This window comes from Amblyomma maculatum, chromosome 3 (assembly GCF_055883805.1).
Source record: "Amblyomma maculatum isolate TAMU_Amacu chromosome 3, ASM5588380v1, whole genome shotgun sequence".
NCBI lineage: Eukaryota > Metazoa > Arthropoda > Arachnida > Ixodida > Ixodidae > Amblyomma > Amblyomma maculatum.
Window position 1 is genome coordinate 218,745,829 of NC_139346.1, and position 26,677 is coordinate 218,772,505.

The 26,677-nt window shown below is 43.4% G+C and overlaps 1 protein-coding gene across 4 annotated transcripts in view; it reads left to right on the forward strand.

Annotated features, from left to right (window-relative positions):
• The window catches only part of LOC146197730 (citron Rho-interacting kinase-like), a 173,041-nt gene that overhangs the window by 74,897 nt on the left and 71,467 nt on the right, over window positions 1-26,677 (forward strand). For all 4 annotated transcript variants that reach the window (XM_084599641.1, XM_084599644.1, XM_084599642.1 and 1 more), the window contains 8 exons: window positions 460-531; window positions 6,213-6,329; window positions 7,331-7,440; window positions 7,826-7,909; window positions 8,715-8,943; window positions 13,201-13,341; window positions 15,921-16,028; window positions 19,249-19,405. In XM_084599641.1, coding sequence (XP_084455767.1) covers window positions 460-531; window positions 6,213-6,329; window positions 7,331-7,440; window positions 7,826-7,909; window positions 8,715-8,943; window positions 13,201-13,341; window positions 15,921-16,028; window positions 19,249-19,405 — 1,018 coding nt within the window. The remainder of the gene's footprint in view (window positions 1-459; window positions 532-6,212; window positions 6,330-7,330; window positions 7,441-7,825; window positions 7,910-8,714; window positions 8,944-13,200; window positions 13,342-15,920; window positions 16,029-19,248; window positions 19,406-26,677) is intronic.

Genomic DNA, 26,677 nt, shown 5'->3' on the forward strand with positions numbered 1-26,677 from the left:
AAGAAATTGCCATTAGTGAGTTTTTGCAAGGGGTGGAATTGGTAATAAAAAGAGAAAAGCAGCAGTGTCACATTTGTTTTATGTACGCTGTGAATGCTACTGCTACAACTGCTACACGTGTGTTTCCCAACCATCATAGCTGCATCATAGCTAGCTGTGCATGTGCGCAGAACGCATTCTTGCCCTGACCGTGATGAGGGCAGTAAGCAAAAGTGCTTACAAGTGCACCTTGGTGGGGTGTGTGGGGCTTCAACTGGCTCACTGCTATGTATATGTATGCGCATCTAGTATTGCTCACAATGCGTTGCACTGCTTTCAAAGTTGTTCTACTAGCTGCCCTTTTCATATGCATTGTCTCAAACTTCCTTTCTCACTTCTTTCATGGCTGCCTCTATGTGCACTTTTTTCTTTTACAAATCGCTAGAAACATTCTCATTGTGCCCGTCTTTCATTTTGCAGTCAACGAAAGATCTGGAAGCCAAATGTGTCTCAAAGTCTGATGAGTGTCGGGAGCTTACTATGAAATGCAAGGTATGCTTTAGAGTCCCTTTTTGTCTTGTGGAAGTTGTCACTGTATCTACACCCAGATAATCACTTTTCTTTTCTTTCTTTCTTTTTTGGCATACATAGTATTGGCTATCACTAACAGGTGCATACCTTTAGCATGATGCACTGTACTTTGAGTGTTGCATGCCTGAAAGAAAATTATTTTAAAATTACGGTCTAGCCCGGTTATAGCTAAGCCACTTTAGCGAAATAGCAGTTACAATGAAGGTATTTCAGTTTCCCACTCCCATGTTTGCATTTTCAATACAATTTGGGTATGGTTTTAATAGATTAAGTAAAAGTGGTTCAGCGGGTATAGCGAAGACATTTTGTTACAAATGAGGAATAATCGTTGGAACACTTTTACACCTTTCAGAGAAATTTCTGTGCGAAAATAAGAACGAAAAATGGCTGACGGCCGCATGTGCTGCGACGTCTGAAGGGAAAGGTTGAGCCAAGCTGAATAGCTTGGCTCACCGCCTCTGTTGACCCTGGCTTTGTCTAGTCTCAGAGCTGATGACCACTGCAGCAGCTGAAGCTCTATGGATGTTCCTCGAGAGTTCGGAGCAAAATTTCACTTTGCACCTGGACGACGTGGAGGCCGCTAGGAGCGAAACGTGTTCAGGAAAAACTTGACCGCTTCTTCCAGTGGCGATAAATCAATTTGCCAATAGTTGTAGCTGAGTTTTCGGGCTCACTAGGGACCACAAAAACGTCCAAAAATCAAAATGAAAAAAATAAATAAAAATCACTTTACATGAACTCCGGTTGGCACATAAAAGAGGATGGGAGCCGGCAGTTTTTTGCCCATTCTGTGCTTGACTGACTCGCCGCGCAGTGTTAACACAGACGATGGGCGGCAGTCGGTGTCCTTTGGCTGTACTGTTGTTGGTACGTGGTGGGCGAACACGCTGGCTTAGACATAGTACAGCTGCGGAAGCGAACCTGCCGAATTTGTAGAATCATCTTGTTTTGAGGATTCTTCACCGCATAGTCCATGCAATGAAGCATCTTCAAAATGCGGCAGAACCGTCTGTGAACAGGCACCACTGCTACTGCGTCGCACTGCGATGCAGACTGCGGAGGCACTCATTATTTTCTACTATTTCTTTCAGGTGCTCGTATTCATTAGTTCTGTGGAGTCTGTTGCAGTGCCATGAATAAGTCCCAATTTTGCATGTCTAAAAAATCAAGGGTCAAAACTTTCGGTCACCTACTTTAGGTTTTCACAGTCCAGATGTAACGAATTAGCGAAATAGAAATAGAGACAGCGAAGCCATTTCCGATTCCCTCCGACTTTGTTATAATTGGGCTGGACTGTATTTTAGCTTACCTGCTTGATTGTTCGTGCCTGCAACATTTAAAAAGAAAAAAAAAATTTAAGTACTGCTTAGCAGATATCAGCAGTGATGCTTTTAGATGGCGCAGAAAATGAGTCAAGCGAGCAAATCACAAACTATTCATTTTTCAGAAAATATTGTTTTTCCTTTTTTGTGTGAGATTTGCAGTCTGCATTCACATCACATCACTTTATTACCTTAAAGAATAGAAAGCCTTAAAAAATAAAATAAATAAGAATCAAAGCCTTAAAGCCTCGTTGAGGCTTCAGCTCAATCTCATTTGTGCCTCTAACCTGTAACCCCCTTGTCTCTTGACTTCTACCTGCCAATCCTCTTGACACCTACCCTGTTTTTATTTCAGCTCCTTTATGCCACAGCATTGGTTTTGACATTTTATTATTGCATTTTTGTCTAGTGGTGCTCTATATTTTATCAACGACCTAGTGCTGTGGTTTGTTTCTTTTTCTGTCCTGGAGAGTGTGTGCCTGAATCTTGAAGTTAGTGCTCTTTTTCCTGCCAGCTTGGCTTTGCATGACATGCTTTGTGAACTTTACACTTTTCTTTTTTTATGGACACAGAAAAGGCTGAGAAATGTTTAATTTTGAAACAAAACTCCACACAATTCACTTGCAAAATGTCACTTCTAGTGAAGCAGGTCTGGCGTAGCAGCTCTGATAGATTTAGCTGGCGGCATTGAATTACAAGCTTTTTGGCAATGTTGGCTGATTTAGTGGTTGGTACTAGAGCACTATATGGGCCTACCTTCTGAGACCCGGCCTGGGCGTGGTGTCTACTTATCTAATGAAGCCAGGCCTCACCATCTAGAAGGTAGCCCTACACACGTCTAGCCTGGTCTGGTCTGATATGGTTAAGCTAGACAGAAGCTAATTGATCTGGCAAGCACATATCTTTCTGGCAGCTTTAGGTGTGCAGAGTAAGCCTGTTGAAGCCCTGATGCAGCAGATGTTAGTGTATTGTCATGTGAGTTTTATTCTGGCTGCTTGGAAAGGTATTCAAAATGTTTACTTATTTGTGGAGATCTTATTAAACTGAAAAAGCTATGCTATTCACCTGCTACTTACTTTCAGAACTTTCGTTTGCTCTGAAAGCGGCCAGAAAGTTTCTCTCAAATATAATGTGTTGATTAAAGATAAGGCTAGCATTAGGAGAAGTGATTTGTTATTAAGGCGAAAGCCTTCAACAGGCTTATGAGGGGCGTCTGCAGAAACTATATGCAGAAACTGTGGGCGAGATCTATGCATGAGATGGATCCGTGCGATGCTGCGGGATATCAGTGGGATTCTGGTATATAGTGACTGGTAGTTATAGTTAGTGGTAGATAGTGATAGTGATAAGAAAGAGAGAGGTAGAGTCTGTCTCTCACAGAGAGAGAGAGAGAAGACTTTCTTTAGCTCTCCTCCTCTTTTTCTTCCCTGCTTTCTCTTTCTCTACCCCTCCATCCCTTTGCCCTCTCTCCCCATCATCCACTCCCTCTAGAGAGAGACTTTCTCTTTCTAGAGAAACTCTCTCTTTCTCTCTCGAGGGATCGGGGCCGTTCAGAGAATCACAGCAGAGCGGCTAAAATGCTTTTGCCTTGCTGCATGTAAGATGACTTAAGTTCTCCCCTGAAATTTCGATTTGTTTTGACCATTACACCAGGAAAGATTGCAGATTCAGGAGTCAAAAATGGGGTGCATATAAATAATAGCTTAAGTATACAAGGGCTGCGTGACAGTTACATTTTAGAATTTCTGATAAGGGTTTTTTGAAGGCCCAGGCCCATGGAGTGCTCGAGTTGAGAGTTCCCTTTTGGAGTAAAATTCTCCCTATGCTGAAGTGCTTCATTATATTTTTCAACAGAAATTAAGAACCTCAGGTGGTTGAAGTTATACTCTCGGACAACTTTTTCTGGCTATGCAACCAAAGCTGCATAGCCGAAATGCATCAGCTCACTGCACAGCAGAATATAGTTCTTTCGTAAATTTCACAGATCTTGATCTGGAATATTAACTATTACGGAAATATTGACGTTATTATTATACCACGATTGTACTACAACACAAGCCGTTGTGCGCAAGTGTGTACGACATTAGTGTAGTGCATTTTAAGATCACTACAGTGTGCCGAGCAAACGTGATAGCTGTGCCTTCTGGGGAATCTCCCTAAGAGTATGTCGGCTGCTTCTGCTGCGTCTACCCTCCGGTTTTTGTATGCTTTTGCAGTGCACTTATTTCGGCAACGTACGCAGCGAGTGATATTCGTTAACCGTGAATTCACATTCACTTAGGCCTTATGTATTCTAAAGAAAATCATTTCTACATCATTGACGACTCTAAAACTATAAATTCAAGCAAAAGTGGAGCTGAAATCGTACCTGAGGCCAGATATGCCAGAACTAGGTGATGTGGTAACACCGTGACGGAAGCTCCGCCCCCATAGCCTTGGCTGCATAGTCAGAAAAAGTGTGAGAGTATAGTATGGGAACCTTCCATTGTAATTTGCCTAGTAGCCAAGATGTAGCCTTAATGTGAAAATCTACTATACCATATTTACACATATATAATATAGTCATGAATATAGCGCAAGGGAGAAGTTTGACACCTCATGAAAACAAATATAGAAATGAGACATTACCACTATAATGCAATCTCAGCCGATTCAGGTGAGCTGACTAAGGGCAGGGAAGAGACAAGGCACATACGGCGACCAGTCACCGCACTTGCCTCATCTCTTCTGTCTTTTGTCTTTGGTCTATTTATTGACTCAAGACTATATACCTACTGGCAAAAATCACTTCTCTCAGGTCAACGGTACCTGAGGGCTTGGAAATAAGCAAAATGCATGCAAAAATACGGAATCAAGTAACAATACTATTTGAGGTAAAGTACTTTAGAGACTCATGCACCCACTCATGCAGCAGCAGCCACTGTGGTGCCAGTGCTGTTATGTGTTTCACGCTACACAGTCCTCTCCTTAATTAACTCTATTTTTTCTCAGTGAACTACACTGCCTTCCTTTCGCATTCATCGCTACCTTTTTGACTTGTGCATGCCACACAGCTCGAAGGCTGTCAAAAAGCTGGTTTGTTCTATCAGCTTATTAGCCTGGTGGTGAAGTGTGCTGTAGGCTTCTTGAGCACCGAGGAAAAAAAAAAGAAAAAAAGACCACACTGTATTCTTGCTATAGGTCCGAATATAACTCGGTGCGCATTATGAAAGCAACAATCAGTGGAGAAAAATGCATCTTATATTCTTGTAAATAGGGTAATTTAACTACAATAAACCTTTCAACTGAAGCACAGTCAGTTGCAAAAATGTTAGTGGCCACTGACATACTAGGATTGTGGGCGACCGGATGAGGTATTAAGGGTCAGAAAACTTGCATTGCTTGTTGCCTATTTTTGTAGCTCTTTTAAAAGTGTAGTTTGACATCTGTGTCTTGACTATGAGTTTGACAAGTGTGCCTTCCTGCACTTGAAAAGCAATATGCATGTATTGATATTTTGATGGCAAGTGTGTAAGATCTTGAATTCCTAAATTGTGAAAGAGTAGCTTGTAGTTTTCTACATTTTTCTACTTGCTGGGCATTACAGAAGGTAATCGCAGTGATCTACAATGCTCTCCTCATGGATGCAATACATACACACCCATGTAGCTAGTACTGCTATTGTATGGATAAGTGCGAACTGTGGTGCTTCTAGCATTCATCACCATATTGCCAACATTTTTACTGTCTTGAAGAGCATTTGCTCTGCTTGTGCTGTGTTATTTTTGAACTTTCTCAGATGCTTGTTCTGTGCAAGAACTGTTTTTTCTTCTCACAGGCCTGAGATGCAAAAGCATGCAGCTTGAGCTTGATTGATTTTTATTTTTGTGCATATTTTTGATGGAGGAAAAGTGTTAAAACACCCTATATTGAGCTCTTAAGCAGGTGACGAATTCGAGGTGGTCAAAGTTTGCATTTTAAGCCCCCACCCGCCTGCAATATACCTCATTCATTACCCATGATGTTGCTTCTGTACAGAGAAGCCCAATAATTATGCAACCTTTGAGTAGCCTGCTTTGTGTGAAGCCGCTTCCCATGCATACTGCCTGCCTTGTTCTATTTTACGTGTGCTTTTGTGTGTATGTATTCCAGCTCTTTGTGCAGCATAGCTGCTCTGCGAGGATTGTTTGGAATGACACAAGCTGTAGCATGGCTCTTTTTGGGTCTCAGTTCGTTTCGGTTTTTTATTCTTTTGCATTGTGCATGTGTCTTTTCTTTTTGTTTGTTCCCTGCTTCCCCATCCTCGTCCTTTTGACTCCTGTGGCAACCATCCTGAGCCAGGTGCTTCAGCTGGAAGCACAGCGTGAGGCAGAGGTGCGCACGCAAGCTGTGATCAGCTCGAAGGAGCTTCAGGAGGAGCTCAAGAAGGAGCGCGCCAGGTCCGACAAACTGCTCAAGGTGAGGGTGTGCAGTCTCAAGTGAGGCCAGCTTTTGTTGCAATGCAGGTCAAAGGTTAGCTCTAAAGTGGTAGCGTCCTAGAGAAGAGACATATAGATCGGTGGGGGACACTTCATCGTCTCCATCTTGTGTCTCACCCTTGTCTAGGTAGTTGCTGCTTTAGCGCTGGTGTCGTTCATGCCCAGGGGAAGGATTGCAAAGGGCCCTTGTTCTGCTGTGTGATGTTATTGCACATTTGGGGTAGCGTGATGGAATGTAAACTAAGCCCACCAGCATCTCCCATGTGTTGCTTCACAACATGTTTACCACTTCAGCATTGGTTGGCAGGCACTGTCTTGTTGCCTTGCTTGCATCATTGCAGAGGTAGTATTTTTCTCCTGAAGGGCAGCTTTTATGAATGAGGCATGCGTCGAGGGAATTGGACGTGGCACTGGCATTCCTGCAAGTAATCGGAGCTTGAGGCTTGGAACTCTTAACCTACTACTATATTCTTTTGACTTTACACTGTCAGATTTTAACCACACAGGAGAAAAAAAGGCTTTTGTGACAGTGCTGTCATTCTTTCTTTTTTTGTGTGTGTTTACAGGTGAGTGACAAAACCTTTAGAGCAACAGTTTTTTTGTTAATGAAGCTGCATCACAAATGGCAGAAGGGCTGGGATGTTGCAAGGGAATCTGGGAACAATTTATATAGGCTCATTACTTCTGACATACAGATGCAAAAAGTTTTGTGCAGCGAGAGTGAGCGGTCTGTGGACTGTTGCATAGATTTCTGGTCCTGATTTTGTCCTTTGGCTTCCACCTTTTGGGTGGCTACTCGCTTTGTCTTCTGTGTGGCCAGTGTTTGTCCCTCGCTTTGTGCTGTGTTTGCACTGTTTCCTTTTTTTGCAATGTTAAACCAACTAGCCCGCAACAACACCCTCGTGAGCTGCACTTTGTCTTGTTGGTCTGACCAATCTGGCGAGCAAAGGTTTCATCCATCTGCTGTATTGATTCTTGCAGACTCTGGAGATGCTCAAGGAAACATGTGAGGAGCTGGACAAGCAGGTGGTCAGCTATGAAAAAGAACTGGAAGAGGCGGAGAAGAAGAATGCAGGGTTTGAAGCTGAACGGTAAGCAGTGATTTTTGCCAGACCTTTGTATTATTACATTGTTGATATGTGATAAGCAGATCAACCCACTGATAGTATATGGTAAGGGGATTGGGTGTGGTATTGACTGTCACTTTGGTGTATTCACTTGTAAAAGCAGGTGTGAACCAGCCACAGAAAGTGCATTTTTAGTGGCATTTTCTTTCTGGAACTAAAACATCATGATTATTGAACACCATGACAAATGCTAAGATTGCAAACACCTTTCGCTTCTCACAGTTTATTTTCCACTTTCATTCAGGAGTTAAAGAGAATTGAAATTTTGATCTCAATTTTGGCTGTTTTGCACTGATTGTTTTTATTCCATGCACTTGCTGTATAATTGAACATTGGCTGTGCAATGCAGGGTGGCTCACAAGGAAACTGTAGACAAGCTGAACAAGAGAATTTTCGAGCTCAAGGAATCATTGTTGCTGGAGAAAACTAGCAAGTAAGTTTTTAATTTTTTTCACATTATGCCGTATCATTGCATCTGGCCCACCTGCTGCAGTCAAGCCCAGATGCATTGAGCTTGCAAGAGGTCACTTGAAAAGGATGTATGGCAATAGATGAGCTTTCTTGTAACCTAGAAACAAATGCACCCACATTATTGGCTCGCTTTTTTCAGAAATGTGCGGCCCGCCAGTATGGCACGTACCACTCACTAAGCATTACAGGCCCCAACCTGCTTCGCATCAAAGCCTTAATATATGCGTTCGATACATCCTGGCTCAACCTGTAATAGAATGCAGAGTGCAGCATCTACTTTAGGTCATGCTTTTACCTTTTTGTGGCACAACTTCTGGCTAAGTGCCTTGCTACTGCAAGGAGCATTCATAACATTGCATAATTTCTGCGTGTGTGTTCTGTGGCGCACACAGTGCATTTGATAGAACTCGAGGGATTTCAACTTGATAAAAGCCACTTCTTTTCACGTATCCAAGCACTTTCATGGACTGGTATGGCATAGTTGATGCAACATCTGCCGTTGAGGGAGCATTCGTGGTTTGCATAAAGCTGGCCATGCGACTTCCACAAACAACTGTCTGTCATCACATCATTGTTAGCAGGAGGTGGGCCTGTTTTCTTCCACTTGATCTTTCTTCTCTTGTCGTGCAATCCTTCACATGTTCACAGTGAGATAAGCCCATGAATAGTTATGGTATGGCTTTCAGAAAGTGGCATTTCTTGGAAAACTAGTGTGGAGATGGGCACAGAGGGGAGCCTGTGTTCGGCTGTTGTTAACTGCGGTGCAGGCAGCGTCTGGGTGAGCAGCTTCAGGACCGGCTGCAGGGAGAGAAGGAAGCAGATGCGGCCCTGGAGTCTCTGCAGGGCCACCTGCGTGAGCGGGAGGCCCAGGTGCGGGAGCTGAGCGACCAGGTGGCTGAGCTGCGCCGGCAGCTGGGTGCCCTCGAGGCCTCTGCCAAGGCCTGGCAGCGCAAGGAGGCCGCCTACCAACAGGAGGCAGTCGCCCTCAAGGAAGAGGTGCGCCCCTGTGCCCTTCTGGGCACATTTCACTAAGGAATAACCTGGGAGTTAAAAGGCTGGGGTAAATGCAATCTACATGGGCAGGCATGTTTTGCCCCTGTTCAGCTGTGTTTACCTTGGGGTAGAAGCGCTGCACCAATTGCTCCATTCTGCTCCAAACTGCTTTCCCTGCTCCAAAACGCAATATTGCTCCAGAACTGTTCAAAACTGATTGCTGCAATTTTTTACTATCAAATTTAGCTCAACATAGGAACAATAGCAGTGCACCGATGACTGAAGTATAACATCTCTTGCACTGGAACCGTTAGGAAACTTGTGAGATGGTAAAAAGTACACAAGCTCTTCTAATGCTCTTGCTTTAAAAACAAGCACGTACTTATCACCGAGTGTCTTTGCCAGTGACCAGCACGTCAGCCCTATGTCAGACAAAAGCATACTCGAAGCGTTGTAGGGTGCTAAAGGTGCCAATCACTAGAAAACTTCTAAAGGGTGTGGGAAGGCCACATATAGCCTGTCGCCAACTTGTTAAAACTCAAACTCCAGCACTGCCTAAACAAAAAAATGAGCTACTGGCAGGAGACAAGTAAAAAAGCTGAAGGAGGAAAAGGCTTAGTATCGTCTATCCTCCCTGAAAGCAGTACTGGTCAGTGCTCGAGAATTTATCAACACAGGTGTAGGATCAAAGAACATGCAGAAGATAGCGGAAATGTGCTCATTGATGCAAATGCCCATAATATTAGCGCTGCTTGAGCGCATCGAAATGATAGACTCCACTTTTGAATCTATCAAGTCAAAATAGGCAAAAGCTTTAGATCAAACTTGGTGTTCGGTTATGAAGTACATAAGCAAGCATTCCATTTGCTGTAAGTCTGTTCCAAATTGTTGCTTAGGTCAGCCCGTGTTGTTTTAAACATCATAACATGTTTTGGCCTTTTGTCGTGTCAGAAGTGCGTGCGTAGTCTTGCAGAAGCACTCAACGTTGCATATAGGGAATAAAAAGAGAGATTTTATATGTCAGGAATAGAAAACTGAAATTATCAAGGGTGTTTTACTGTATATAAACATGCTCCAAAACATAATTCGAATGCTCCAAAACTCTTTTTTGATTGCTCCAAAGCTGCTCCAAAATGCCATTATGACTGCTCCCAGAGCTGCTCCAAAATGCTCGAGCCTGCTTCCACCCTTGTTACCTTGAGTTTGGATTTTTCTCTTGTGTCTGAGGCTCCCCCTGAGGATTCTTTTTTGCATACACGCACTTTGCTACTAGTACTTACTTAACCACTAGTTCCTTAATTTGTACCTTGATTATCTCACGCATACTACTCATTAGCATACACCTCTAAGCTACCACATTATGTGGAAGACCACCCGACTTTCCAAGACTTGCAAACATGCCCTGTGGGATACTAGCATGTTTTACCAGGGTTGGAGAATACGAGTTGAGATTCCCATCTCCAGCCAACTCCTGCCAACTTGGCCATGTCATGTGGTTTCTTGGTTTCACACAGCCTACCGATCGATCAATGCTCAGCCATAACTACCTACCGAGGGCTTCATAATGCACATATTGGCTTTTTCACTAGTGGCCATATAATATACTATCACACTCAATTGGGACCGGCCTTTCCTTATTCGGCACCATGTGCGGATAGAATCTTCAGGACCATAATAACACCAACAGCTGATATAGTAAAGACCCTGATACAGTAAAATTAGTGCCGAGCGTTACGGAGCAGGCAGTGGCGACTTCGAATCTTACCACTACTGGCGTTTTTTTTTCTTTTTTTTTTCCTACAAATCGATTTTTTTTTTTTTTTTTTTACCTTTTGTAATGTATTTCTGGTGCTTCGTTATTTTTAGTTTTTACTTTTTACCCGAGGCCCTTTTTTTTCGCCGGGCGACGAGCGCAATATATCGACGCTCTCCTTGGTATGAGCGGCAAGTATGCCCCTTTTGTTTACGATGCCTGCAAATAGCACGTTGAAGTTCTTGTTGACGCAGTATGTTTGTCAGATGTGCCATGATTTAGTGAACAATTGAATGATAATGTGTTTTTCCTTCGGTACTTAGCATATGTATGCTTTTCGTAGCGTACGTAGCTGCAGTCGAGCGGTCCGGTCAGGGTTAACGGGAGCTCGCAGTCGAAGTGGCGACGGCGGCGATATGCTGGCACAGAAGTGTGAACGAAGGAGCGTGTCGGCGGCAGCGAATTTCGCTCCTCGCGCCTCCCAATGCTCAAATGGGAACGAGCCAGGCGCATCTGCTGCTCCAAGCTCGTAATTCAGGCGCTGCAGGTCCAAACAAACTATCCGAGTACGCACGAAATGCCTGAGCCGAAACATAACCAAAACTGAAGTGGGCGCCTCCAAGTATATTTTTGTATTTGCCTTGTAACGTTTACATTGTCTTTTCGCCGTCGTTTACGTAAGATAAAAGCGTGTTATTATACTCGAGACAAAACCTACGACCGCATTCAAACGGGCAACGTAATTCGCATTTGTCAGCCTCCGTGATCCCTAGCGCGTCACGTGATTTGTAGTTGCGAGTTTCGGCTGTGGCGGCGATACCTGTATTTCTGTTCTTCCTCTTTACTACCTTATAACAGCTCTGTTTTCAGTAAGAGTGGATTTTTTGTAATCAGCAATTGGCATTCTATCGATGCAAGCCCACTTCAGTTTTCTCTTTAGTGTCCCTTTAATTAAAAACACATGCAGAACACTCAAATGTGCATATTCCGTTGACTGTGTTATTTGCATAGTAATTATAATCAAAAATAAATCGCTATGCTCGTTTCCTGAAGCCAAGCCGACACTGGGGGTGCGTCACAGCCAGAAACGCCCGACAGCGAAAGGGTTAAAAGTTAAAAGGACACAGGAATGATTATATCGCGGTTTTATTCATCCCTCACGTGACCTAGACTTGACTTTGACGTCACAGCCATCGCTCGACTGTTGAAATCGAAACCAAAACTGGTGAGAAAAGAAATTTGATTATAAATTATTCAGCGGCTATAGGCGAATGTCATGAGGCGATTCATGTACAGTAATGTCTTGCACATCATTACAGAGCATAAAACACGAACTCAAAAATGAAGTTTCTATACTCCTTTAATGCAGACAACTGAAAGGGAAATGGAGGGCTCATTATAGTAGAGTTTAAGGAGCTGACAGTCTACGAGTCCAAGGCAAACGTTGGGGATTTTTTTTTGTTGTTGTTGTTGTTGGTATTTGACAAGAATGTATTATGGTTATTATCAGGATAAAGAATATTAAATGCAAAGCGGAAGGCAAAAACAATGCGCCGATGGAAAAACAACGCACCACCATCGGCGCATTGTTTTCCTTCCGCTTTGCATTTAATATTCTTTATCCCGATAATCATTATAAGACTAATTCTTGTCTTATACCAACAACAAAACATTAAAAAAAATCCCCAACGTTTGCCTTGGACTTGTAGACTATCAGCGCCTTTAAACTAGTATACTCTTTTGACATACTGTAAACTGAGTATTGTTATTATGAGAGCAAATCACAATCGCTATTGAGTACTCAAGACGCAGCAGTGTATCACTGCACTACTAAAAAGCGCCATATCTTCTTATCAACACAGGTGTATGTCTCCTTCAGTTAATCACACATTTTTATGCAAGAAAGAATTGCAGTAGACAAGTTAATGATTTGCTGTGCACTGGCTGTTGTTCACTAGAAATAACGAAACTCAAAGCATGGTGAACTTAGTGGTTTTGACCAGTTCTTTTAGAGCAGGAGTCCTCAATCTCTTCAGCTCTGAGCAGCCCGGCTCTCAAAAGGATCCAAGGAATCCCACATGTCATAACTTCCTGCCATTCCCGCCTGGCATGGACGAAAAAGAGAACTCAGATGCATAGCGTGTCATATAGTTACTAAGATTTGATTAATCTTGTCTGGCTGTAAAGGGAAGCACTGCTGAGGCAGCCATTCTATCTTGGAGGGGCTAAAAGGAACGTTGGTACTGCGGCACTCACAGATTGTGCTTGGGACACCCAGAAAGTGTTTAAAATTATCTGGGCTCTGGAATAATATGCTTTTGTTACAGACTTTGATGGTTCTATGTGTGCTTACTGATTAGCCAGACTGGCAAATTGATTTCTTCACTCTCTGTTGTATGGAAAATTTTTCTTGATTATCCTGGCCGTTCTTGCTGTCCAACGCACACAGATTGACACATTGCATCTCCAAATTTTTCTCTCCCCTGCTTACCTGTGTGTTGCTGCAGGCGTCTCAGCACATCACGACCATTGCATCCCTAAAGGCAAGCAACCTGAAGCTGAGCCGTGACCTGGAAGAGTTCGAAGCCACCCACAGGGATACCCTGCAGTATCTAGAGAAACTAGAGAGTGACATGGATGGGCAGAAGGTATGTATATTTGACGCTGCTGTCCAGGCAGAGTGACATTTTTCTTTAATGAAACGCATGGTATAGCAATGAAAGCACACTTCTTGCCACTTCTTGCTTTGGCAGTAGAGCTTTTATTATCGAGAAAAGTCTATGGCTTTTGGTTATACTGTTGCCATTGGTGTGCCTCCATCTCCTGGTCCCAGAAGCATAGAGTCTCCCATGTGCGAGCTTCCACCCACCAACCTCCACTTTCCAAAGGCCCCCACCCACGTCCTTCCAACCTCCAAAAGCCTCCTGGTAACACAAATCCATAGCGAAAGTGAATTTAAAAACGCAGATCAGTCACCTAGCAGCTATTCTTTGTATTGGAGACTCGAAAGGCAGGCTGACTCTAATGCTGTAGCACTTGCGTCGCTGCATCACTCACATTGATTTTCTGTAATTCTTTTCTTCCGGTGTGTAATGAAACTGCAATCTCCTGTCATCCTCATACTGCAATGTGTGATCTGGCACCGGAAAAAGAACATTTATTGCTGCACTCCTATTTCTTGTGAAAATGGTAAAACTGCTCTGCCACTTTGGATATGACTTCAGGGAGCAAGTGACTGACATTTCTAGGAACTTTGAACAAACCAACTGTGAAAGCGGCACATTGTGATCATTGCTTAGTTCTTCAGGCACAAAGGCATGTGATGGCTAGTCTTCAGTACAAGAGATCTCTTTTTATGAGCTGAGATGAAAGTAAATTTACTGGTGTGTAAATATTTCCTCCATTACACATTTCGATTTGTTTCAACTGATTTGAACTTTGAATGCTGTAAAACACCATTTTATAATATGTAGACCCACATATAATATGACATGTAATTTAAGCAAGCAAAAGCAGAAGAAAATAGAGCTGCGTGAATAGCAGAATTCTGGGTGCAAAGCGAATTCAAATATTAAGGACTGATTGCAAATCGAATTGAATATCTTTAGAATATTTTCCAGAGAAATTTGTGTAACGTGGCCAGAAAAAGAGTAAATTTATTGAAGGTGTGCAAATATCAAATTTAAGGGTGCGAAGTGAATAGGTACATACGAGTAATAAAAACGAGATGGAGATAAGAATATTTTTTCATAATTTTAAAACTAATTATAGGCAGTTCAAAATAAAGAGAAATATTTTTCAACGAAACACAACTATGAAATGAAGTGGAAATATTGCAAACGGATTTTGGTTTTACTTATCATCAGCATAATTGCTATGGCTGTAAGGCCTACCAGGCTTTACAGATATAAAGTTCAAGAGAGCAGGGATCGTATAGTGGTGATAGCAATAAACTCTTTTGTTTGGGCTAATACAGTGACAGTTCAATAATTCAAACATCGATAATTTGTATTTTTATATAACTTTAACTGCACTACTTGGTCCGGCTAAGCTCTGCAAGAGTCCCTGTTCAAAAAATCCCGTTAATTCGAATGCAGTTGGTTTCACAATGGATAATTCGAACTACGCACTGTTGCATTTGGGCGGCCTAGTACATGGCCAAAAAAACACCCCTCGATTGGGCGGCATTGTTACTGGGCTGTGCGCCTTCAAAATAGGGAGAGACACTAAAATCAGGTAAACCTATGAAAAAATGAGTAAAGCTACAGTGGCGCCATAACCAGTGCTGTGGAGGGTCAGGGTGGTTTGCTGCTGCATGCATGTCTCATACTGTGCATACAAATGGTAAATTTGCACCTTGAATACCCCCAGAAATTAATTGACCACTTTCAAAGTGTCCTGACTGCTTACTTTATAGAAAAAAGCGTTAGACAGTGGTAGCGGCAACTTCTTGAAACAACCTTGAATGTGGTATTTGTCTCTGCCTCAGTCTTTTTGACGCATAAAAAAGCTTGCGTCAGGGTTGAAAATTGCTTCAAGAAGTGTTGTGAGGCAGCTGACTGAAGGAAAAAGTTAAGAAGCTAGACAATTTTTTCAAATTAATTTTTCCTGTGAAATTGTGTGCGTTGAACTCTACAGCTGCAGTTGTAAAATGCACAGAACACCGTGCAGGCCTATTAGAGAAAGATAAAAATACATTGACTGTTTTTTTTTTTTTAATAGTTCAGTAGCATTGAGTATGCAAGAATTTAGTACATAGATGTACCATTGTTCGTTTGTGGGCACTTGAAGCTAGTGGGACATCATAAAACCGGTTAAAATCTCGCAAATCTTGCAACTGTACTTTGTGAGACTGGGTTTGGCCCTTTGAGATATAATTAAACCCCAATTATTCCAGATTTCTCTGCTTGAGCATAGAAAAAGGAATTTGTTTGCAGAGGCAAATATTTTGCATTCTTCGTGAGACATCTGGTGGCAGGCATGTGAATTGTATGCTCTGAAATAGAGCCTTTTAGATCATTTTGTGTCTTGCTGCCTTGGTAAAAAAGAAACAAAACATTTTTGCTTCCAATTATCCCTATGACGCCCTCCCATTACCATTAACTTGTTAATATGTGACCTACTTTCACTATAAACTAGCCTAAAGTGATAAAGAAAAAAAAACGTAGCTTCTCCACACTGTTCGCCATCCTAGTTTTAATTCGATGCTCTGTCTTTTGCTCTGTAGAGCTTTGCCGAGACTGAGATGATGAAGCTGAATCAGACCATTGCACAGCAGACCAAGCTGATCAATTTCCTACAGGCTAAGATCACAGAAATAGAGAAAAAGAAAAAGGTGAGTTCTTTTTTTCCTTCGTTTTCTTTCTTGATTTTAATGTCACCAAAGGAAAGAATGAAAATTCCAGTTGAGAGTAGCATGCCCTTTTGTGCAGCGTAGTTTTGTGCCACTAAAGTAGTAGCCAGCATAAATCACTTGTAATGGGGCTGTCTTTTTTTTATTGGAGGGCAAAGAACTGTGTTTGGGTTTTCGCGTAACATGCACACAGCAATGTACAGTCGGGAGCAAAAGTGGTATACAACACTCAGCCAGTGACAGAGCTCGGGAAAACTGCATCGAAATGCCATCTAGCGAAAGCGTAGGGGACAGCGACATCGGCACATGCATGTGGTTAAAATGAGGCACCGCCACTATCGTCTCGATCTTAGATAGCTGTTGCTAGATAAAGCTGTGATGCAGTTTTCTCGAGCTCCACCACCGGCTGAGTGTTGTAACCACTTTTGCTCACGACTGTACTTACTATGTGCATTGCTCATTGTTCAAACTTAGTGCTGTTCAAATTTTCAAGAAACCCGTGCCTCAGCATTAAGGCGCATATATAGTCCGACGTGTTCTGCGCGCGCGCAAGCGTCGCTCGCGGTCAGTCACGCTACGCCGGTTTCGCTATGGCAGACGAACTGTACCCCTTTATACTTTGGTGCTGCGCGCCATCAATGGCTCTCTGCGGAGCATGCACAGAAGGATTGTCGACCCGCGGGCTATCTGCATCCTGTTCACAGCCTCAACTGTTCGCGGGTAAAATGATCTCGGAGCTTCTTCCACAACCTATAGCAGTCTTCAACTACAGATGGAAACGAGAGGCAAAAGTAAAAAAAATCAAATGTTACGGTGCGTGCAACAAGTGGGAAACTCGCTTTGGCCAGCAAGCATACAAATGAAGCCGAACACAGCAGCAGTGAACAGCTCACCTGTCAAGAGACCGCAGCTCCGCCTTATCTGTTCACACGCGTTCCATTTGCGCTGCTGGTTTCTGAAGTCGAGTCGCTTCGTGTCATACACACTAGGATGTTGTTAATGGTTTCGATAAACTTCTCCATCAAGCTGTCAGAAGCGAGTTCAACGTTTTGTGCCACTCGCGTTGTTTATGCGGCCATCCGCCATCTTTCTCTGCGGGATGCATTCTGGGTCGACACGGTCGGCGCAGCCGACAGTGTCGTGTGAACTTACGTGAACAGATAGGCGGAGTTGTGGTCTCTTGACAGGTGAGCTGTTCACTGCTGCTGTGCTCGGCTTCATTTGTATGCTTGCCGGCCAAAGCGAGTTTCCCACTTGCTGCACGCACCTAAGCCATCTTTCTCTGCGCGATGCATTCTGGGTCGACACGGTCGGCGGCGCCAATGCTCGAATGGAACAGGAGCCATCTCTACACCGGACCCGTCGGGGCGCGCTGGCCGCCACCAATTACGTTGAGCGCTGGAGCTCGCAGAACTATAGACGGAGTGTTTTTGCCAACGTAAAGCAGCGTGTGTGAGCGCACACGCGCGCATGTGTTGTGTCGGACTATATTCCCGCCTTTAGTGTCACGCCTGCCATGTTTTCGGCCTCCTACTTGCTAACATCTACTTGCTAAAGGGTCCATGAAAAGCTATTTACTAAAATTATAAAACACACACAAGCGATATGTATCCCATCAATCGTCACCGCAATGGAAAAATTCTCTCCCCTCAACTCAGCCCATGCTGGCGTGCAAGAAAAAAAAAAAAAAGAAGTAAACAATCTTGGGAGCATCCAATGAGCGGGCGCGCCCGGTAAGCCCATGCGACGTTGCATGGGAGGATTGCGCTCGGAGATGCGTTGCCCCGGTCACACGCGAGCGGTCGCCAAAAGCGCTTTTTAAATATTATTTGTGAATTATACACTCCACTCAAAGCTTTCAAATTTGGCTCGAATACTCGCAAAGACCACCTCTATGGATTTTTTGCATTAGAGATGTATGTATGTGTGTATGTATGTATATATATGTATATTTTTTATTTATTTATTTATTTTTTTTTTTGCCTTACACCTCAAAGTTTTTTGTAAGTGTCTTCGTTTTATTACATTACAAACTCTATGTTGCAATTGCGTTTATGCTGTATATATTGCTTCGTTTTGTATAATTTTATCTGCTTGTTTCTTTGCTATGTATAGTGTCCTACCTGCTTGGACCTAACCATGGTCCGCAGTATGTCTGTAAATAAATAAATAAAATAAAATATTACCGCAAGTAACATTTAAGGGGCCCTTTAAACGTTTGCTGTAGTAATCAGTGTATTAACACCTCCAGCATGAAAATACTGTCCTGGATGTTGATTCTTTTGGTCCACTTTTACCATGCAGTTTTAGGCCAGTGACATGGGCCTCTGGTGAAGTGCCAGTATGACCCACATCACCTGCAGGTTATTGCTGCATCATGCAAGTGGCAGAGATGCCCCCCAGTTTTTAGGTTTTATAAACAAGTGCGAGCTCTGGAGCACTGCTGATTGCTCTAATAATGTAGCTCATACCAGAGCTTGTTGCCTAAATCCACCTCAGTGTTGCAATCATAGCTGCAAAATATCTGCTGGGCATGCCAGGTCACTGCAGCTGCAATCTGAAGTATGATGCGGCTTAAGATTTCTGCCCTGTATTTTGTGTTTACTGGCATGCTCGGAAGCGTGATAGATGAGCGCTGTTCTTTTGCTGGAATTTACAAATGCATTTCTTTTTGTTGCATCTGACTGCAGTGTCCTTGGGTAAGTAATGCCCTGGTGCAGCATGGAACTGGGAGACTCTGTAGCATTTTCCTAGGGGAAAGGAGGGTGTAACAAAACATGCATAGTTGTGAAGCAGTAAGTGTGGGTTTTTACATTGCTCTCATTCTGTAGCTGGCAGTTGATTTTTGCTGTGCCCAAGCTATTTCTGGCACGCCATGAAACTTATTGGGAAACAGCATTCTTTCCCTCATACCTGAGCATTTGTGTTGAAAAATTTGTTTCTTGAAGCAGGCTGAATGTTTCCTGTGTAATGTTTTTAAAGCGACAGTGGAAGACCCGGTAGCATTGTAGTAGTTATTCAAAATCGCTTAATTTGTGCCTCTCTTACCTAGTAGACGCTCATTAGCATGCAGGCGCAACGTAGAGATAAAGCTCAGCTTCCTCCAAGCCATACAAATGTACACGAGCCAGGTTGGACGTTAACAGAAAGGACTTGGCAGGTGGTGCTCATTCTTTTGAGGGGGCGGGGGGTTGTTGTGCAGAAGCTGTGGGGTGGCAGGGGCAAGGATGGCATCTGCTGTGGCACCAACCCGACGTCCACCCTCGAGAGCAGCCTCAGCAAGTACCAGTCCAAGTGCCGCCAGCTGCAGGATGCTCTGGACAGGAGCTGCTCTGAGGCCATGACCCTGCGCCAACAATGTGAGTTGCGTAGTGTTGGAACACTTGCCACAAGAAATGTTCGTTGCCACACTTGCCACAAGCTCGTTGAAGATAATGTGTCGCTGGTTCTTCCGCTAAAGCCTCAAGTAGAGCGTTTAGCGCAAAATTTTGAAAAACTTGGTGCCGCGTGCCTGACGCTGCATCATCCCATGATGATTTGGAGAACCAATCCCGAAGGAATAATTTAATTTTCTACGGCATTTATGACAATGAAAATGAATCGTGGGAGCAGTCTGAAACTAAGATAATCTCTTTTTGTTCTGAAAACTTAAATGTTTCTGTGGATGCAGCGGCTATTGAAAGAGCGCACAGACTAGGGCTTTGTGCGCCAGACAAGGAGAGACCTTTGATTGTTAAATTCTTGTCTTTTAAAGACAAGAACCGTGTCCTTTCAAATGCTGGAAAGCTAAAAAATACCAATTGGGCAATGAGTGAAGACTACTCTGCAAACGTTCGGCAACAAAGAAAAAAGCTTATCCAGTTTGCTAAAGAACGTGGAGGAAAAATGAAACTACGGTTTAATAAGCTAAACTTGGACAATAAAACTCTCATGTACAACACTGAAACAGATACTGTTACTTATGTAGGCCAGTAGCCATCACTGCGCCCCTCAGGTAACCAACAAAGTGCTGTTAAAAGGGAACTTGTCTGCATTGTCATTAACTGCCGTAGTCTAAAAAATAAAACTGATCAGTTCCTCTCACTCCTGGAAGTAACGAATGCAGACGTGGTAATTGGAACGGAGTCATGGCTACACGGTGGCATGAGTGATAGTGAAATATTTCCTACGACCTATACCACGTATAGGAAGATCGCAACGCACACGGTGGTGGTGTGTTCCTACTTGTGCATAGCAGTTTGAGAAGCATGTCAGTTAACATAGATAGTGTCTGTGAGGCTGTCTGGTGCAAAATTCTACTCGGTGATGGTACTTCATTAGCAGTCGGTTCTTTCTATAGGCCTCCCGGTTCTACCAGTCCCGATCCTTAGAAGCAACATAGATTATTCTTGGCGGAGACTTTAATATGTCTTGCGTAGAATGGTCTTCTTTCCAACCAGTAATTAACGCTACATCTTTATTGTATACTGCTTTCCGGGAAGTCGTCAACGCCCACTCATTGTTCCAGCTTGTGTTCAAACCCCCACGAGAGTCGGCTCTACTAGTGCTAGTGTACTAAATCTGCTTTTTACCAATGGCCCCAGCCTAGTCTCTTCTGCCATAACGTTGCCAAGTGACCATGATATAGTTCTCGCAAGGTTGTCTTGTGTTGCAACGAAGTGCCAGCATATGCAAGCACGCCAAGTGTTTTTTTATGGAAAAGGGGATTATGTTTCATTATCACAGGAACTTGATGCATTCCTTCCTGAATTTCTTTTGCATGGACTGTCTCTGAATATGGATTCATTCTGGAACTTATTTAACACTAAAATATTATCATTGACGCACACGTTCATCCCGTCCCGTTTCATTTCTGCCAAGCGTCGTGACGATAAGCGTTGGATGAATGGTCAGCTTCGAGCTATGAATAACAGACGGAAACGCTTGTTTCGTAAATACTGCGATACGCCTGCGTCTGCACTGTATTCTGAAATGAAAAAACTAAGAGCTTATCCAAAGAAATACGTAAGGCTAAAAGGGCATAATTAAACACACTTGGGCAAAAACTGAAAACTAACCCAAAGGAAGTTTAGAATTATGTTAGAAGTAAGAAAAACGCCAGTGCCAGTCTGCCTTATATACTCGATGGAAATGACTTTGGCCAAGATTCTGAAAGCAAAGCTAACACTTTCAATCTTTATTTCCAGTCGGCGTTTTCCGATCTTATTGATACACAGACTGTCTTTCAGTCTCCAAGCATCCAAACCAGGATGAATGAAATTGAAATCTCTGAACGCGGAATCATGCTTTTATTACAGAAAATTAAAGTTCATCTGCCCCGGGGCCTGACAACATTTCTAATCACGTTTTAAAAAAATGTGCTGCTGCTGTTGCTCTGTACCTAGTTGGTTTGTTTCAAAAGTCGTTAGAAGATTGCGATTTACGCCTCGACTGGAAAAGTAGCAATGTCGTTCCCATATATAAGAACGGTGATAAAACTAAAACTTGCAACTATCGGTCAATATCTCTGACGAGTGTGTCTTGCAAAACACTCGAGCATGTCATATATACCCAATTAGCACGCCATCTACAAGACATTAACTTTTTCTGTTCGACACAACATGGATTTAGGTCTGGTTTCTCGTGTGAAACACAGGTTGTAGAATTCACCCATGACATTTCCGCTTCCCTAAACTCCGCTGGCCAGGTCGACTGTATTCTTTTAGACTTTAGGAAAGCATTTGATTTAGTTGCCCACAGCCTATTACTACAGAAGCTTTCACTTTTAAATATCCCTGCTACACTTCTGACCTGGATAGAATCTTATCTCGTGGGAAGGAAACAGTGTGTAGTTTGTGACGGAATCAGTTCAGCAAGCGTGGGTGTGACATCAGGTGTTCCGCAGGGCTCAGTTTTAGGTCCTCTTCTTTTTTTGGTGTTTATAAATGACCTCACTAGCAATATTTCAAGCAAAATCAGACTTTATGTAGACGACTGCTGTATCTACCGCAACATTTCCTCGGAAGCAGATGCAGCTATGTTGCAACATGACCTGAACTCCGTGTCTTCTTGGTGTGAAGAATGGAATATGTCACTAAACCTCTCCAAATGCAATCTCGTCCGCTTTACTAAAAAGAAACAATTCTTCCAAACAGATTATTTTCTTGGGAGCGCGGACATATCTGTTGTTTCAACTTATAAGTACTTAGGAGTCTTTTTTTCGAGTGAGCTGTCATGGAATGCACACATAAATTACATATCGGCTAAAGCCAGTCGCACATTAAACTTCCTTCGACGAAATTTTAGGGATGCTCCACTAAAACTGAAAGAAAACTTATTCATAACCAACGTGCATCCTATACTTGAATACACAAAACAGAATATTGAACAACTGGAGCGCGTCCAAAAACGAGCTGCCCGGTTTGTCTCTGGCAATTTCAATTTCTTAAAAAGGTCTTCAAATTTGCGAGACAAATTGGGGTGGCCTCGACTCGAAAGAGGCGTAAATATCTGAGGATCTCTTTCTTCTATGATGTTATTAACGGTAAAACTGGCATTCCAAAACAAAAATACATATCCGAACCAACTTACATTTCAGCCCGCACTGACCATCCGCTTAAAGTGCGCGAGTACAATGCTCGAATAAACACGTTCAAAAATAGTTTTTTTCCACAAACAGTACATGATTGGAACTGCTTGCCAGGGCAAATTATAGCTTCCCCTCCCACACAGTTCTTCACCACCTTACAAAATCACCTGCAAATATGATTGTGATAATACATTAATATGACTGTTAATATTACTACTAACATAATTTTTTACATGAGCATCTGTGTAGCATTATTTATGATCCTTGTGCATTTTGTTCTGTTATTGTTTATTTCCGCCGCGTATATTGCACGCGTGCTTGTTCTTATACAATTTTTCATTATTTGCCTGAGTACATTGCATCATTTCCCCACTTTATTATTTATTGCCAAAGGAGTGCTGCATTTCGCAGTTTTTATTTTATCTAGTGTGTCGTGCGCATGTATGGTTTTCTGCAACATTTCTCCCTTCTTTTTTTTTTTCCCCTTTGTCTCACTGCATCATCTGTATTTATTGTATTGTACGTCTGTTTGTTTTTATGCTGTTTCCCCTCTACAACAATGCCCCAGTGGGGGCGCTGTAGGTATTCTGTATAAATAAATAAATATAAATAAATGTTCATTCTATTTCTCCTTATTGAGTGCCAACAAGAATATGGGGGTGCATTTAATATCCAGCACATTTTATATAACTTCACAAACGAAAATGTTACACTTACATGCTATTGCTGCATATGGAACCATAATCATATGACTGGAAAGTTGGCCGGGTGCCCTATGGCTGAATTGAAAACCATTCAGAGGGTGCGCAAGATGAGACAGCATTTTTGTTTGACATCCTCAGGGTGATTTGTTTTAATATTCTTTCACGTGTATTCAGGGCACACCCCTGCTGCAGTGGTGGGTGTTACATTTGTCCCTCTGTGGATGCATTTTCTTGAATGCAGCAAAACCTTATATAATTAGTTGTCTGCTCTGTATCTCCAGGTGGCCTTGACAATAACAAAGTAATACAGTAAACACATAATCAGTTGAAGTCATAAGAAATGGGTGTACTACTACTATTGGGATTTTCAAATACGAATCTATTATAAATATGGGAAAAAGGTGCCTTTGAGTATCGAATATCTATTGAGTGACAAAAGAAAAGAGAATTTAAGAAATAGCAAACATTGTTCATCTTCTTTATTTCAGAATTCACGTGATATAGAGAATATATTCTACTTAAAAGTTGAGGAGGAGGAGGAAAAAACTTTATTAAACGAGCGAGTTTGGACCCTTCAAGGGCCCAGGGCCACCGCACGGCCCTCACATTTCGCGCATGTGTCCAGGTCACGTAGGGCCATGGCACTGGCACTCCGGTCCACACAGCGAAGTTGTATGTCCAGGTCCTGCGACGTAAGGAGGGCCTCCCATTCCTCCCATGATCCGATGGCGGCTGTCCCTGCGGGGGAGGATCGGCAGGGCAGCCGAAAAGAATGTGGTCCAAGGTGGCGTGCAACTCTCCACAGAGAGTGCACTCAGGGGAAACGGGTCGGTAGTAGGATAGGCGTTGAGGGGTGAGAAGCGTTCGGGCTTGAAGACGCCTCCAGAGGATTTGTTGGGAGTGAGACAGCTGGGGGTGGGGAGGGGGGTAGAGTCGACGGGCAAGGCATGCTTGCTGTGTGAGCTCAGAAAATGTATGTGCCCGCTCCCTCGAGAAATCCCGGCATGGGTCGCCATTTGCCCGGCTAATAAGTCCTCGGGCTATGTTATCGGCGGCCTCATTTCCGGGATTGCCAGAGTGAGCCGGCACCCATATAAGCTCAATACGCCTGTCAGAATTCAGGGTGCACGTTCTCAATATTTGCCACGCGGGAGGATGGACGCGTCCGCGGGCAAAGTTAAGTATGGCTGTTTGGAGTCGCTAAGTATGTAAGCCGCATCTGTTTGGGCGATTGCTAAGGCTATAGCCACTTCCTCTGCTTCTTCCGAGTTACAGGGAGGGTCTATGAAGTGAGTGAGGGGGGGGGGGCTGCTGGATTGTAGGCCACAGCTACCGAACGGTCTGAACCACATGCGGCGTCTACCCAGCGGACATCCTCTGCAGTCCCATAGTGTTTATGGAGAGCTTTGGCTCGCGCGACGCGGCGGGATTGATGGTGTTCTGGGTGGACGTTCTTAGGAAGAGGTTTGAGGATAAGCGCTGAATGCACGGCCTGAGGGAGAGGGTTTAACTCTTCAGCATGTGCGGGTATGCGAATGCCGAGAGTATCCAGTATATGTCGTCCTGTTTGCGTGCCAGCCAACCGAAGGTACTGTGTGTACCGATTGTGCCTCTATAAGTTCTTGTATATTGTTGTGCATTCCTAGTTTTAAGAGCCTGTCCGTGCTAGTGGTCTTCGGTAGGTTGAGCGCTGCTTTGGTAGCCATGCGGATTAAGGCGTTGATTCTATCTTTGTCTGCACAGGAGAGGTTCAAGTAAGGAGAGGTGTAAAGAATGCGACTGAGCACAAAAGCATGTAGTACCTTTAAATTGTCAGCTTCATCTAGGCCGGCTCGTGAGTGCGAAACCCTTCTCAAAAGATGGATGACGGAGTAAGTAGACTGTTTTAGTGCCTTCATGGTAAGGTCGTTTTTCCCAGTGTCCTGTAAGTTCAGACCAAGAATGCGGAGGTTGGGGGTTTGTGGTATGGGAGTATCGTGCAGATAAATTGTTATGGGGGCGGTAGGAACACGCCGCGGGCGGAGTAGAAAGAGTGCTGACTTTGTCGGGGAGCATTCAAGGCCAATTTTTTCCGTGTGGGTAGATATAGCTGTGGCCGCTTCTTGAAGTGTAGATTCTGTGTCTCCATCCGAGCCGTATGTGGTCCAAACCGTGATATCATCCGCGTAAATGGTGTGTCCCAAGTGTGGGATACTGCTTAAAGCCTTTGCCAGCGGGATCATGGTAATATTAAAAAGGAATGGCGACAACACTGCGCCTTGCATATAAATTTTATACAGGATTCTTTATACCGGTTTTTTGTACAGGATGGATCTGCATGAAACCGGGTGGAGCTTTCATACCACTGCTGAATGCAGTAAGCTCTGTTTAATTCAGCCTTCAAGGGACTGGAAAGATTGCCCGAATGCACTGAAAACTCGAATTATCGAATGGGCCTGAAAAAACTGCCAAAACTGCATCACAACAATTTTATTTGATGAACATCTGCACGTTGGTTGTCTGCATTTCAAAGGAAACTGAAGGGAGAACGATGTTCTTTCCCCGGTTTCGTCAAGTGATTTGCTTTGCGCACACTCTCGGGAAGGCCCTCTTCAGAAAAGGGAAGGTTCCTCTTCAAAAAAAGGCCTGTCACGTTTTGAGGATGTTTCACTGCGCAGTCAAGGATTGCGGTGGAGCGTGCAGTACAGCATAACTGATATGAATTCAGTAATGAAGGAGAGGCAGAACTCCGATCAAGAAAATGAAAGTACTGACGTTTCATTTTCTTGGTCGGTGTTTTGTCCCCCTTCGTGTACATCCACGAGCAGACTGGTTTCTGTCAAGTCCTCGACATTTTCAGGTATTCAGAAAATTTAAAGTATCAGTTTCTCGAATACGAGTCTAATAACAAGCATATTTGTTTTGTAGTCAAAATTTCAAATATTTGCACACTGCTAATAAAAACATAGATGTACAGTCAAACCCGGATATATCGAACTCGAAGGGGATCGCGAAATAGTTCGATATATCGATAATTCGATATACAGAAATCGGCTTGTGACGGCACTTACGATGCGAAAAAACGATACTGTATTTGTCGCGTAATCAACCCACTCGCATAATGAACCCACCCTCCACTTTTGCACCCGAAAATTTGAAAAAAAAAAAAAGAATGCGTTAAGGCCAGCCATGCAAACGATTGAGCGATCTCAGCGACGAGCAGCAGCTACAGAGCGAAAAATTTCCAACTTGATGGAACTGCATCCCTCTCAACACAAGGTCTGTGTCGCCGCGGCAGAAACCGCGAGCGTTTTCGCTTGCATGTCGATAGCGCGCGTCACTCCATTTTGGTCTCTCATCCACAGCTCATTTCTTGGCAG